Raw genomic sequence first — 14,812 nt, forward strand, 5'->3', positions numbered from 1 at the left:
AATCCGATTAAAAAAAAAATAATAAAGAAAAGCTACAGGCTTGTGAATTAGCTGTGACAATACTGAAAGCCACACTCCCTGCAACATTATTTCATACTACTGTAGCATAAGCACAGTCTTTATGACCGTGGCAATTCAGGAGCAGTACAGCATAGTTACCACACCTTCATAGAAAGCTGGATTAGGTGGGCCTAGCAGGCTCAATGGGTATTTTAAGGACGTTGCAGGTGGACCAAGAGAAAATTTATTCTTATAAATAAATGTTGCAACAGATTTTAAAAAAGTCCACAGATCTACTTTAAACCATTCAATGAAAAATCACAGCCAAGTAAGTATAAAATACATTTTACTGGTACAATATTAAAACTATAGATCAACCAAATTATATGCAATATGCAAAATACAAAACAAGTTAAGCATAGACATTTGATTATTTTGTTATTCTACATATAAGCGAATCTGAGTTCAGCTGAAGCTGGGCAACAGTCAGTGCACTGCGCCTGTACAGCTCACTGCTAGTAGTTAGATGATCCCCCAGCTTGATCTGCTTCTTCTTCATCTCCAGGTCTTCTCTGCACTTTTGTGCTTGTTCTTTCCTGTCAGAAGATTTCATTGTGTATGTGATGTTATTATCTGTGGGGCACCTCAGGGTCAATTCACTTTCAACTTCAGCTTCTGCAGCAGACACCAGGTTTCTGTGGGCAAGCAACTCTTCCTCCAGAGAGCACGCCAAGTCTCTTGCAAGATTATTCCTACTGCCCGGTTTCATTACATTTACCACACATGTTGGAGGAAGAATGCATTTCAGACTGTGTAGGCACTGGAGAATGACAATATTATTTCTAAAAGAGAAGAAAAATGGATATCAGCACCAGCATTGCATGTGGAATTATTTAAAAAAAAATAAAAAAGGTCAACATACCCCATATTTTAAAGCTGTACATTTTGATATCTTTTGATTTATTTGATTTATTTTTATTTATTTCAGGTACTTATATAGCGCCATGAATTTACGCAGCGCTTTACATATATATATATATATATATATATATATATATATAAAGTCCACAGTACTATATATATATACACATATATATATATATATACACATATATATATATATATATATATATATATATATATAGTACATTTACCATTTACATCAGTCCCTAACCCTCAAGGGATGTACAATCTAAGGTCCCTGACTTACATTTATACATACACATACTAGGGTCAATTTAGACAGGAGCCAATTAACCTACCAGCATATCTTTGGCGTGTGGGAGGAAACTGGAATACCCAGAAGAAACCCATGCAGGCACAAGGAGAACATGTAAACTCCAGGCAGGAGGTGCCGTGGCTGGGATTCAAACCAACAACCCTAGTACTGCCAGACGGAAGTGCTAACTGTGCTGCCCATTTATTATTCTTCACTTACCCATGCAGCATGCCCTTATGAGTTTTTTACATAAAATCAGCTGCTGCTGTACTTCATCTTGTAGCTGACCCCAGTACCACAGTTGTATCTCCACCCCCATATGTACTCCATCTAATTCAGAAAATCCAGGCCATGTTGAATCAGGCTGTGTGTAAGAAATCAATGAGCTTACAATGGTGAAACAGTGAACAGCACACTAGGATATTAACAGCTAAGTAAGATCACAAGTTTAAAACAGAACTAAACCCTCCTAATTTTTACAGTCAAGAAAACTGCCATCTTAGCCTCTGTTTGATCCGCAGTTGCCATGGTACTGCACACGTGCTCAGTTATTACACCAGTCATTTGAAGGCTTAACAGTTCGACTGAGAACACAAGCAACTATTACAGTTTTCACTGACGGCATGCCTTGAATGTAACTATTTAGGGGAACCCTTAAATTGGTGGGTTTAGTTCTACTTTTATGTAAAAGATAATGGGAATGACCTGAGTGCACTACTGCTATATCTGGATGAAACACTGAAGGCCTTGGCATTGCTGTTACCTCTGCCTGTTACGTCTTAATTTAAAGGTCAACTGGAACATGTACAAGGAAGCCTATTAAATTATTTTTCATCTCTCATCTCTCCTCCAAAGCAATTTATTGTGCATGGCTAGTGACAAAAACTTTTAGCATTATAAAACCTTGCTAACTGTCAATCCCTTGTAATTAAATACATTTACAGTGAACTGTGCAGCACTTAAGAGGCCTCTGGCATCATATATGTTATTCCCTAAAACTAACTGGCAATTGTCTACAGAAAATCTACAGTGTGAAACGAAGAATTATTTTACTGCTTCCCAATTGTAGATTAACATTCCCCATCACCATGCTCTGTGCTTAACTGACATCAGTTTACACTCTCTGTTTAACAGATAGGTGATATCTGCCAGACTGAGCTGTGGCTGACCGATGTGGTCTCTAACACAAGTGGGAACGAACCAGTGTGGTTCCCTGTCAAATGATCACCATGACAGCTATTACACATAAGCAAAGACATGCTATGAGGTTTGTTTATAAACACCTCACAGCATGCAAAGGCCACAGAAGATTGGATATGACAGAGCACCTCTGTTTAATACTGTAATAGTCACCTACAATTACAGGATTAAAAAAAAATATTCATATACAGTGTATCTATTCTTATTTCTTTTTTACAGTTTTGTATTAAGTAAAAGCCTTAAATGTGCTTAGTGTTTCTAGTAAAATTAACTGACAACTGCTGACACTACTAAATTGGGTCTTGGCATCTACGCATCACTGGCCCTGGCTGGCTTGTGGTGATGGGAGGTGTTGCATGTTTTAGTTCAACAAGAACATTCTGCAAGTAAGCTGGCTCAGTGAATATGCTGAGAGGTGATAATTGTTACTTTGTCCTTCTTCTACACGTGGCTGCCTTTGTAGCTAAATTCCTATAGTTCCTCTTATGACCGAATTCTAAATGGCCCTGAGCTTGTGCAAACATCATCCAGGTTCATATCCTACTCTCTGAATAAGCTCATCATAGCCTTGTCCACTGGCAATGGTGCAAGAAAGGGAAGCTGCAAAGCAATGAATCATTTAAAAAGAGGCTGCAGTCCTATCAAGCACCCATACAATCAGTCTGCTGAACCGGTTTGTTTTGTATTTTTTATAACACATGGATCAAGAAAAACTGAGTAGACTCTCATATACCAACAATTTACTGCACAGCATTAGCAGACTAATTTTACTTGTTGAGTGGCATAGTTCTTAGGTTTTTTTTTAGCTCAGTAAAGCCCTTGAATATGCTAATGCAAAGATTGCTGGAGTGAAACAGAGTCCTAAAAAAGACAAAGTATACCCATTCCAGCATTAGAACCTATGAACCTATTTAGTGATTAATTATTTTGTATTACACTAACATTTCTGTGTACCTTTTTTCTGGTGTCAGTGATCACTTAATACATAATTTTTAATAACTATTTAGCATTGTTGCCTGTTTGAAAACACAGCACAGTATAACCACAAGTTAAAACAAATCCTCAGGCAAACTCCTAGGCAAACTTCTCCATTTCAAATGTTTTATCGAATACAGATAAATCAAATTATTTTGATTACTTCAAGTAGTTTTATTTAATTTAGAAGCAGGTAAGGAACTCTGCATGACATCCACTGGTGATTATTCAGCGCGGCAGGTATCGCAGACAAGTTTTCCGTGAAGACTACAAAGATCTTTTTATTTATCATAAATTTTCTCTGAAGTTTACCTTTCTCTTCTAGGAATAGCATGGAGTAAACAAACAGCTCAGACTAATGCAAATACTAAGAGACATTCAGCTTTCTATTTCTGCCAGTTTATAGCTGTCAAGTAAAACTTTAAAAGGGCCACTTAATTCACAAACCCTTTAAAAATCCTAAAACAAAATGTGTATTTATATGTTTCAGGAACTCATTAAAATTAAAATGATTAAGAATGCACCTGTTCATAATTACATCTTTTAAGCTACAGGTGAGTAGAAACCCATGAGTATCTGCGATTACATTTTTATTGTAATCACACAATACTATATAATGTCCAACAAAGTGGAGTGACATTTACTAACACACTACAGCAATGTCTTGATGAAAAAAGTACTGAGCAAGTAGGCTGTATCTAAGACTAATTTTTGGTTTTGATTGTAGGGTACCTTTAGGGCCAATTTACTTTGTCTGCCAAGTAGTAGTAACATCTGGAATAGCGGTGTGGGGAGCACATACGATGAATGTGGCATTCACTTTGCTGCCCACTATGCTAAATGTATTATAAACCTTAATCTATCGTCATTGATGCTGAAGGTCTTGTTTTCTCTAAAGCATTCTTGGAACTGGCCACTCCTGGTGAGGAGTCTGATGGTGTCATGAGTCAGGGTTGGCTTCCTATATTTATTTCCGCTTCAACATCGCTGCACTGTGGTACCAGATCCACCCTGCTTCTGCCGCTCTCACAGAGAACTACAAAGACATTTCCATTTTACCTGGGGAATTAGTCATTTTTGTAGCTTTTATAAATTTATGAGAAGTGTTCATGGGTTTGGTATATTTTTCAACTATATTTTCAGCAAAGACCAACTGTTTTTTTGAATGGCCAAGCCGTGGTGACGTCATTCCTGTGTATGCGCACAGGAGTCACAGTTTACAGCATACAGTTCTGAAGGGACGACATGGGTATGCCATCCCTTCAGAGCACATGCTCTGGTGAAGTTACTGGCTGCATCCTGTGTGAATATCTCCTAAACACCGCAAGTTTAGGAGATATTCACTGTACCTACAGGTAAGCCTCATTATAGTCTTTTCAAGGTTCAATGTTTTCCAAAGAATTCAGACATAAAGGCAAAAAAATCTGCTTTTGACAGACAAGTGCATGCCTGAAATGGAGCCAAAGTCAGATGAGGAGAGTGGTGTCTATACACTGTAGGACATTGCTCTGGGACACGGGAACAGCTATCACCCCAAGTGGTGTTTCCCACAGGCAGTCAGTGAAACACATGCTACAAGGCTCTTTCATTCCAGCTCCCTTGCGTCTATGATCTGCCAGTGCTAGCAAGCGGATGCCCAGTAAGGTACTTGAGGTTGTGCATGTCTAAAAAAGGAGCTACTATAACTCAGGTGCTGACTGAGTTCTTGTGGCTGTCTGTCTGTGGAAGATAGCTGTGGGAATGCAGCAGTGTACTGCGTCATTTGGGATACGGTTACCTCTTCCTTCTGAGGCTAAGTCCAGATAGGTGTCAGGGCTCCCAGGTGTGACCAGAGGTGTGTGACTGACGCAGGGAAACGCAGACTTCAGATATGTGATAAACAATATAATTTATTAACACTAACAATACAAACATAAACGCAGTGCAATACTAAACATAATACAGTGCAAACAAACCAAACCAACCACCCACAGATAACAGTACATACAAGCAAGCGTCGTCAGGCAGGCCGGGTCAATATCAATGGGGCAGGTAGGTACAGGGGGAGCAAGCGGAGATTGGTCGGGGTCACAGGCCAGGTTCAGCAGGTAGCTAGCAGCGTAGTACAGAGGGTCAGGCAGAGGGATGGTCAGGGTCACAAGCCAGGGATCAGAACAGGTAGCAGGCAGCGTAGTACAGAGGGTCAGGCAGAGGGATGGTCAGACAAGCCAGGGATCAGAGCAGGGTCAGCAGAGAATCAGACAGGAACAGAGAGCAGGAACAGGATACAGGGCCCAAGAGAAACACAACACCAAGGCAGAGTCTGTGGGTCTGGCCATCCCTTAAATACCCCAGCATAATCAGTTCCAGGTGTTAGCTGGCTGCAAAGTTGAGTCTCTGATTGCTGGGAGCACCCGCTGGCCAGCCCTGGTACTGCAGATCAAAAGGCAGGTGAGTCCCACCATTGCTGGCTAGTCCATTCCTGACAGTACCCCCCCCTCAAGGAGCGGCCTCAGGACGCTCCAAACAGTCCTAGCTGGGCAAAATGTTCCACCGCCCGGGTCTGGTAACTGGCGGGATATCAAAGACTGGCACACCGGGCAGGACTCCGGGCAGCGGCACACCGGGCAGAGGCACATTGGGCAGCGGCACACCGGGCAGAGGCACATCGGGCAGGACTCCGGGCAGAGGCACATCGGGCAGGACTCCGGGCAGAGGCACATCGGGCAGGACTCCGGGCAGAGGCACATCGGGCAGGACTCCGGGCAGAGGCACATCGGGCAGGACTCCGGGCAGAGGTACATCGGGCAGGACTCCGAGCCCCCGGGCGGGGCGGCAGGCACCGGGCCCCCGGGCGGGGCGGCAGGCACCGGGCCCCCGGGCGGGGCGGCAGGCACCGGGCGGGGCGACAGGCACCGGGCCCCCGGGCGGGGCGACAGGCACCGGGCCCCCGGGCGGGGCGACAGGCACCGGGCGACCGGCACGGGGCGACCGGCACCGGGCCCCCAGGCAGAGCGGCGGGCGCTGGGCCCCCAGGAGGGGCGACAGGCGTCAGGCCCCCAGGCGGGGCGACAGGCGTCGGGCCCCCAGGCGGGGCGACAGGCCCCCAGGCGGAGCGACAGGTTTCGGGCCCTCAGGCGGAGCGGCGGGCGCCGGACCCCCAGATGGAGTGACAGGTCTCGGGCCCCCAGGCGGAGCGACAGGTCTCGGGCCCTCAGGCGGAGCGGCGGCTGCCGGACCCCCAGATGGAGCGACAGGTCTCGGGCCCCCAGGCGGAGCGGCGGGCGCCGGACCCCCAGGTGGAGCGACAGGTCTCGGGCCCCCGGGCGGAGGAACAGGTCTCGGGCCCCCAGACGAAGCGGCGGGCACCGAGTCACCAGGCACGATAGTGGGCACCGAGTCGTCTGGCAAGACTGCGGGCACCGAGTCAACTGGCGGAACAGCGGGCATCGAGTCAACTGGCAAGACTGCGGGCACCGAGTCGTCTGGCAAGACTGCGGGCACCGAGTCGTCTGGCAAGACTGCGGGCACCGAGTCAACTGGCGGAACAGCGGGCATCGAGTCAACTGGCGGAACAGCGTGCACCGAGTCGTCTGGCAAGACTGCGGGCACCAAGTCGTCTGGCAAGACTGCGGGCACCAAGTCGTCTGGCAAGACTGCGGGCACCGAGTCGTCTGGCAAGACTGCGGGCACCGAGTCGTCTGGCAAGACTGCGGGCACCGAGTCGTCTGGCAAGACTGCGGGCACCGAGTCGTCTGGCAAGACTGCGGGCACCGAGTCGTCTGGCAAGACTGCGGGCACCGAGTCAACTGGCGGAACAGCGGGCATCGAGTCAACTGGCGGGACTGCGGGCACCGAGTCGTCTGGCAAGACTGCGGGCACCGAGTCGTCTGGCGGAACAGCGGGCACCGAGTCAACTGGCAAGACTGCGGGCACCGAGTCGTCTGGCAAGACTGCGGGCACCGAGTCGTCTGGCAAGACTGCGGGCACCGAGTCAACTGGCGGAACAGCGGGCATCGAGTCAACTGGCGGAACAGCGGGCATCGAGTCAACTGGCGGAACAGCGGGCATCGAGTCAACTGGCGGGACTGCGGGCATCGAGTCAACTGGCGGGACTGCGGGCACCGAGTCGTCTGGCAAGACAGCGGGCACCGAGTCGTCTGGCGGAACAGCGGGCATCGAGTCCACTGGCAAGACTGAGGGCACCGAGTCGTCTGGCAAGACTGCGGGCACCGAGTCGTCTGGCAAGACTGCGGGCACCGAGTCGTCTGGCAAGACTGCGGGCACCGAGTCGTCTGGCAAGACTGCGGGCACCGAGTCGTCTGGCAAGACTGCGGGCACCGAGTCGTCTGGCAAGACTGCGGGCACCGAGTCGTCTGGCAAGACTGCGGGCACCGAGTCGTCTGGCAAGACTGCGGGCACCGAGTCGTCTGGCAAGACTTCGGGCACCGAGTCGTCTGGCAAGACTGCGGGCACCGAGTCGTCTGGCAAGACTGCGGGCACCGAGTCAACAGGCACGACAGTGGGCACCGGGTCATCAGGTATCGGATTGTCTGGCTCGACAGCGGGCATCGGGTCACCAGGTATGACAGCGGGCACTGGGTCACCAGGCATCAGGTCATTTGGCTTGCCAGCGGGCACCGCGTCATCTGGCAAGGCAGTGGGCACCGGGTCACCAGGTATGACAGCGGGCTCTGAGTCAATTGGCACGACAGCGGGCACTGGATCAGGTACCGGATCATCTGGATCAACAGCGGGCATCGAGTCAACTGGCCTAATAGGATCGTCAGGCTGGATCAGTTCATCATGCTGAGTAGCGGCATCAGGCTGAATGCAGGCATCAGGCCGAGTAGAGGCTTCAGGCCGAGTAGAGGCTTCAGGCCGAGTAGAGGCATCAGGCCGAAGAGAGGCATCAGGCCGAAGAGAGGCATCAGGCCGAAGAGAGGCATCAGGCCGAAGAGAGGCATCAGGCCGAAGAGAGGCATCAGGCCGAAGAGAGGCATCCGGCTGAAGAGAGGCTTCAGGCTGAGTAGAGGCTTCAGGCTGAGTCACGGAAGGCAGGTTCACCGGTTTGGATACTGGCAGGATGGTATTGGTTGGAAAGAATTTTCGCCTTTTTCTGGTTTTAACTACTGGAGCACTGCAAGTAAACGCAGGTCTGCAAACGAATGGAGCAGCTGGAGACAGAGAAAAACTGGAGGATGGAACAGGAGAGGGAGCAGTTGCTACAGAGGGCTTTTTTACAGGGTTAAAGGCAGGATAGGTGCAGCGAGTGGGAACAGGGTACTGACATGCGGTAGATAGCCAAGTATACTGGGCTGTAACTGGAGGAGCTGGTGGGAATACAGGAGTAGAGTTAGAAGCAGGACTGGGTCTTTGTAAGCTGACTGAGGCTGGGTGTAACAAGTCTGTCCATGTCTGCAGTATGGGTTGAACAAAGCTGAGCTTACACAAAGCCTGTCTGACCAAAGACTGCACTGCGTTTATACAATCTCTTAGTGTCTGTGGTGAACATGTGGAATAACGCTCCAGAAAGTAACCCACATCATCCTCTAATAACCACACCAGGGACTCTACCTGGTCTGCACTAAATGGTGGCAAAAATTCATCCCTGCATTCGGGGGAACCAGATGAAACCAACTCAGCACAAACCTCAATCAAAGGCTGCACCTCAGAGAACTCTGTGCCCTGATCTACTAGAACATGAGCGAGCCGTATACATTCTAGTAGTTGATCCCTGGGATACTCCTTCAGAGTTTGATAAGCATACTCCCTGTCATCAAACACTAGCAGAGATAAATACACAACCTCATCCAGATCCATCCTTCCCAGCAACAAGCCAAGATGGCTTCCCTGTGCAGCCACTTCTGGTCAGGATTTGCCTTGGTGTAATGTCAGGGCTCCCAGGTGTGACCAGAGGTGTGTGACTGACGCAGGGAAACGCAGACTTCAGATATGTGATAAACAATATAATTTATTAACACTAACAATACAAACATAAACGCAGTGCAATACTAAACATAATACAGTGCAAACAAACCAAACCAACCACCCACAGATAACAGTACATACAAGCAAGCGTCGTCAGGCAGGCCGGGTCAATATCAATGGGGCAGGTAGGTACAGGGGGAGCAAGCGGAGATTGGTCGGGGTCACAGGCCAGGTTCAGCAGGTAGCTAGCAGCGTAGTACAGAGGGTCAGGCAGAGGGATGGTCAGGGTCACAAGCCAGGGATCAGAACAGGTAGCAGGCAGCGTAGTACAGAGGGTCAGGCAGAGGGATGGTCAGACAAGCCAGGGATCAGAGCAGGGTCAGCAGAGAATCAGACAGGAACAGAGAGCAGGAACAGGATACAGGGCCCAAGAGAAACACAACACCAAGGCAGAGTCTGTGGGTCTGGCCATCCCTTAAATACCCCAGCATAATCAGTTCCAGGTGTTAGCTGGCTGCAAAGTTGAGTCTCTGATTGCTGGGAGCACCCGCTGGCCAGCCCTGGTACTGCAGATCAAAAGGCAGGTGAGTCCCACCATTGCTGGCTAGTCCATTCCTGACAGTACCCCCCCCTCAAGGAGCGGCCTCAGGACGCTCCAAACAGTCCTAGCTGGGCAAAATGTTCCACCGCCCGGGTCTGGTAACTGGCGGGATATCAAAGACTGGCACACCGGGCAGGACTCCGGGCAGCGGCACACCGGGCAGAGGCACATCGGGCAGCGGCACACCGGGCAGAGGCACATCGGGCAGCGGCACACCGGGCAGAGGCACATCGGGCAGGACTCCGGGCAGAGGCACATCGGGCAGGACTCCGGGCAGAGGCACATCGGGCAGGACTCCGGGCAGAGGCACATCGGGCAGGACTCCGGGCCTCCGGGCGGGGCGGCAGGACTCCGGGCCCCCGGGCGGGGCGGCAGGCACCGGGCCCCCGGGCGGGGCGACAGGCACCGGGCGGGGCGACAGGCACCGGGCGGGGCGACAGGCACCGGGCGGGGCGACAGGCACCGGGCCCCGGGCGGGGAGACAGGCACCGGGCCCCCGGGCGGGGCGACAGGCACCGGGCCCCCGGGCGGGGCGACAGGCACCGGGCCCCCGGGCGGGGCGACAGGCACCGGGCCCCCGGGCGGGGCGACCGGCACGGGGCGACCGGCACCGGGCCCCCGGGCGGGGCGACCGGCATCGGGTCCCCGGGCGGGGCGACCGGCATCGGGTCCCCGGGCGGGGCGGGCGCCGGGCCCCCAGGCAGAGCAGCGGGTGCCGGGCCCCCAGGCGGGGCGACAGGCATCGGGCCCCCAGGCGGGGCGACAGGTGTCGGGCCCCCAGGCGGAGCGACAGGTTTCGGCCCTCAGGCGGAGCGGCGGGCGCCGGACCCCCAGGCGGAGCGACAGGTCTCGGGCCCCCAGGCGGAGCGACAGGTCTCGGCCCTCAGGCGGAGCGGCGGGCGCCGGACCCCCAGATGGAGCGACAGGTCTCGGGCCCCCAGGCGGAGCGGCGGGCGCCGGACCCCCAGGTGGAGCGACAGGTCTCGGGCCCCCGGGCGGAGGAACAGGTCTCGGGCCCCCAGACGAAGCGGCGGGCACCGAGTCACCAGGCACGACAGTGGGCACCGAGTCGTCTGGCAAGACTGCAGGCACCGAGTCAACTGGCGGAACAGCGGGCATCGAGTCAACTGGCAAGACTGCGGGCACCGAGTCGTCTGGCAAGACTGCGGGCACCGAGTCGTCTGGCAAGACTGCGGGCACCGAGTCGTCTGGCAAGACTGCGGGCACCGAGTCAACTGGCGGAACAGCGGGCATCGAGTCAACTGGCGGAACAGCGGGCATCGAGTCAACTGGCGGGACTGCGGGCACCGAGTCGTCTGGCAAGACTGCGGGCACCAAGTCGTCTGGCAAGACTGCGGGCACCAAGTCGTCTGGCAAGACTGCGGGCACCGAGTCGTCAGTTCCAGGTGTTAGCTGGCTGCAAAGTTGAGTCTCTGATTGCTGGGAGCACCCGCTGGCCAGCCCTGGTACTGCAGATCAAAAGGCAGGTGAGTCCCACCATTGCTGGCTAGTCCATTCCTGACAATAGGAGGAAAAAATTGCCAAATTCAAAATCATTAGCTGAAGATATAGATACAAAATGGTAGGGGGTGCAACCACCACCAAATCTTCTGCCCACTAAACTGCATGGTGTGCTATTACCTATAGATAGTATCGTTTAAAGCCAGGAACCAGATTCCATATACAGTGAGCAACAGAGTTATTTGAACACCCTGTGATTTTGCAAGTTCTCCCACTTCGTTACATGGAGGGGTCTGAAATTCACATTGTAGGTGCATTCCCACTCAGAGACAGAATTAAAAAAAAAATTCAGGAAATCACATTGTATGATTTTTAAAGAATTTATTTGTCTTGCACTGCTGAACATAAGTATTTGAACACCTAAGAAACAGCAAGAATTCTGGCTCTCAAAGACCTGTTACTGCCTTTAAAAAGTCCACCTCTACTCCACTCATTAATCTAACTTAGTAGCACCTGTCTGATCACTTTAAAGACACCTGTCCACTCCACAGTCAGTCATACACCAAGTACTACCATGGGTAAGACCAAAGAGCTGTCAAAAGACACCAGAGACAAAATTGTGGACCTCCACAAGGCTGGAAAGGGCTACAGGGCAATTGCCAAGCAGCTTGGTGAAAATAGATCAACTGTTGGAGCAATTGTTAGAAAATGGAAGAGCTTAAAGACGACTGTCAGTCTCCCTCGGACTGGGGCTCCATGCAAGATCTCACCTCGTGGGGTATCACTGATGATAAGAAAGGTGAGGAATCAGGCCAGAACTACAAGGGAGGAGCTGGTCGATGACATGAAGAGAGTTGGGACAACAGTTTCAAAGGTCACTGTCGGTAGAACACTACGCCGTCATGGTTTCAAATCATGCATTGCATGGAAGGTTCCCCTGCTCAAGTCATCACATGTCCAGGCCCGTCTGAAGTTTGCCAATGACCATCTGGATGATCCAGAGGAGGCATGGGAGAAAGTCATGTGGTCAGATGAGACCAAAGTGGAACTTTTTGGTCTAAACTTCATTTGTTGTGTTTGGAGGAAAAAGAAGGATGAGTTGCATCCCAAGAGCACCATCCCTACTGTGAAGCATGGGGGTGGTAACATCATGCTTTGGGGGTGCTTTTCTGCGAAGGGGACAGGATGACTGCACTGTATTAAAGAGGATGAATGGGGCCATTTATTGTGAGATTTTGAGCAACAACCTCCTTCCCTCAGTCAGAGCATTGAAGATGGGTCGTGGCTGGGTCTTCCAACATGACAACGACCTGAAGCACACAGCCAGGATAACCAAGGAGTGGCTCCGTAAGAAGCATATCAATGTTCTGGAGTGGCCTAGCCAGTCTCCAGACCTAAATCCAATAGAACATCTTTGGAGGGAGCTGAAACTCCGTGTTGCTCAGCAACAGCCCTGAAACCTTACAGATCAAGAGGAGATCTGTGTGGAGGAGTGGGCCAAAATCCCTGTTGCAGTGTGTGCAAACCTGGTCAAGAACTACAGGAAACGTTTGACCTCCTGTAATTACAAACAAAGGCTTCTGTACCAAATATTAACACTGATTTTCTCAGGTGTTCAAATACTTATGTTCAGCAGTGCAAGGCAAATAAATTCTTTAAAAATCATACAATGTGATTTCCTGAATTTTTTTTTAAATTCTGTCTCTCAGAGTGGGAATGCACCTACAATGTGAATTTCAGACCCCTCCATGATTTCTAAGTGGGAGAAATTGCAATTTCGCAGGGTGTTCAAATACTTCTGTTTCTCACTGTAAAGGGAAACCCTGTCTTACCTTAGCTTGAGCCTAATAAAGTCCAGGCTTTTCCAAATCACAGCAGAATATGGGAGTCATAGAAAAGGGCTACGGCCGTGGACATGTATAGCACCCCACAGTTAACTTCACAAGTTGCACCTAGGAATGGAAGTTTTATGCCATCCATAGTCCTACAAAACATCTGGGCTCCAGCTACCTGAACTGAAATTTTTATGATTCTGGGAAAACTAAAAGTTTGTTTTCTCCACACCAGTCATAAACCCTGGGGCCCCTCACTATGTGTATGTGAGAATCTTCATGCCAGCCATTGCCTCACAATATATCGAATTCTGTCAGCAATCTCTCTCTATTGCTGATTGTTGATGCCAAAAATAGCCAAGCTGGCAAAAAGTACTATTTTTATTTACAGTCAGGTCCATAAATACTGGGACATCGACACAATTCCAACATTTTTGGCTCTATACACCACCACAATGGATTTGAAATGAAACAAACAAGATGTGCTTTAACTGCAGACTGTCAGCTTTAATTTGAGGGTATTTACATCCAAATCAGGTGAACGGTGAAGGAATTATAACAGTTTGCATATGTGCCTCCTACTTGTTAAGGGACCAAAAGTAATGGGACAATTGGCTTCTCAGCTGTTCCATGGCCAGCTGTGTGTTATTCCCTCATTATCCCAATTACAATGAGCAGATAAAAGGTCCAGAGTTCATTTCAAGTGTGCTATTTGCATTTGGAATCTGTTGCTGTCAACTCTCAAGATGAGATCCAAAGAGCTGTCACTATCAGTGAAGCAAGCCATCATTAGGCTGAAAAAACAAAAAAACCCATCAGAGAGATAGCAAAAACATTAGGCGTGGGCAAAGCAACTGTTTGGAACATTCTTAAAAAGAAGGAACGCACCGGTGAGCTCAGCAACACCAAAAGACCCGGAAGACCACAGAAAACAACTGTGGTGGATGACCGAAGAATTCTTTCCCTGGTGAAGAAAACACCCTTCACAACAGTTGCCCAGATCAAGAACACTCTCCAGGAGGTAGGTGTATGTGTGTCAAAGTCACCAATCAAGAGAAGACTTCACCAGAGTGAATACAGAGGGTTCACCACAAGATCTAAACCATTGGTGAGCCTCAAAAACAGGAAGGCCAGATTAGAGTTTGCCAAACGACATCTAAAAAAGCCTTCACAGTTCTGGAACAACATCCTATGGACAGATGAGACCAAGATCAACTTGTACCAGAGTGATGGGAAGAGAAGAGTATGGAGAAGGAAAGGAACTGCTCATGATCCTAAGCATACCACCTCATCAGTGAAGCATGGTGGTGGTAGTGTCATGGCGTGGACATGTATGGCTGCCAATGGAACTGGTTCTCTTGTATTTATTGATGATGTGACTGCTGACAAAAGCAGCAGGATGAATTCTGAAGTGTTTCGGGAATATTATCTGCTCATATTCAGCCAAATGCTTCAGAACTCACTGGACGCCGCTTCACAGTGCAGATGGACAATGACCCAAAGCAGACTGCAAAAGCAACCAAAGAGTTTTTTAAGGGAAAGAAGTGGAATGTTATGCAATGGCCAAGTCAATCAACTGACCGGAATCCGATTGAGCATGCATTTCACTTGCTG

General features: G+C 50.0%; 1 protein-coding gene across 1 annotated transcript in view; it reads right to left on the reverse strand.

The window, feature by feature from the left end:
- Positions 1 to 329: 329 nt before the first annotated feature.
- FANCB (FA complementation group B) overlaps positions 330 to 14,812 on the reverse strand; it is a 60,142-nt gene continuing 45,659 nt past the window's right edge. Inside the window, exon 9 of the mRNA XM_089682975.1 lies at positions 330 to 842. Within this exon, the coding sequence (XP_089539101.1) occupies positions 431 to 842 (412 nt within the window). The 3' untranslated portion in view covers positions 330 to 430. The remainder of the gene's footprint in view (positions 843 to 14,812) is intronic.

The sequence above is a fragment of the Staurois parvus genome, unplaced genomic scaffold (assembly GCF_062004578.1).
Source record: "Staurois parvus isolate SC_StPar_1 unplaced genomic scaffold, SC_StPar_1.0 ptg000299l, whole genome shotgun sequence".
NCBI classification, from domain to species: domain Eukaryota; kingdom Metazoa; phylum Chordata; class Amphibia; order Anura; family Ranidae; genus Staurois; species Staurois parvus.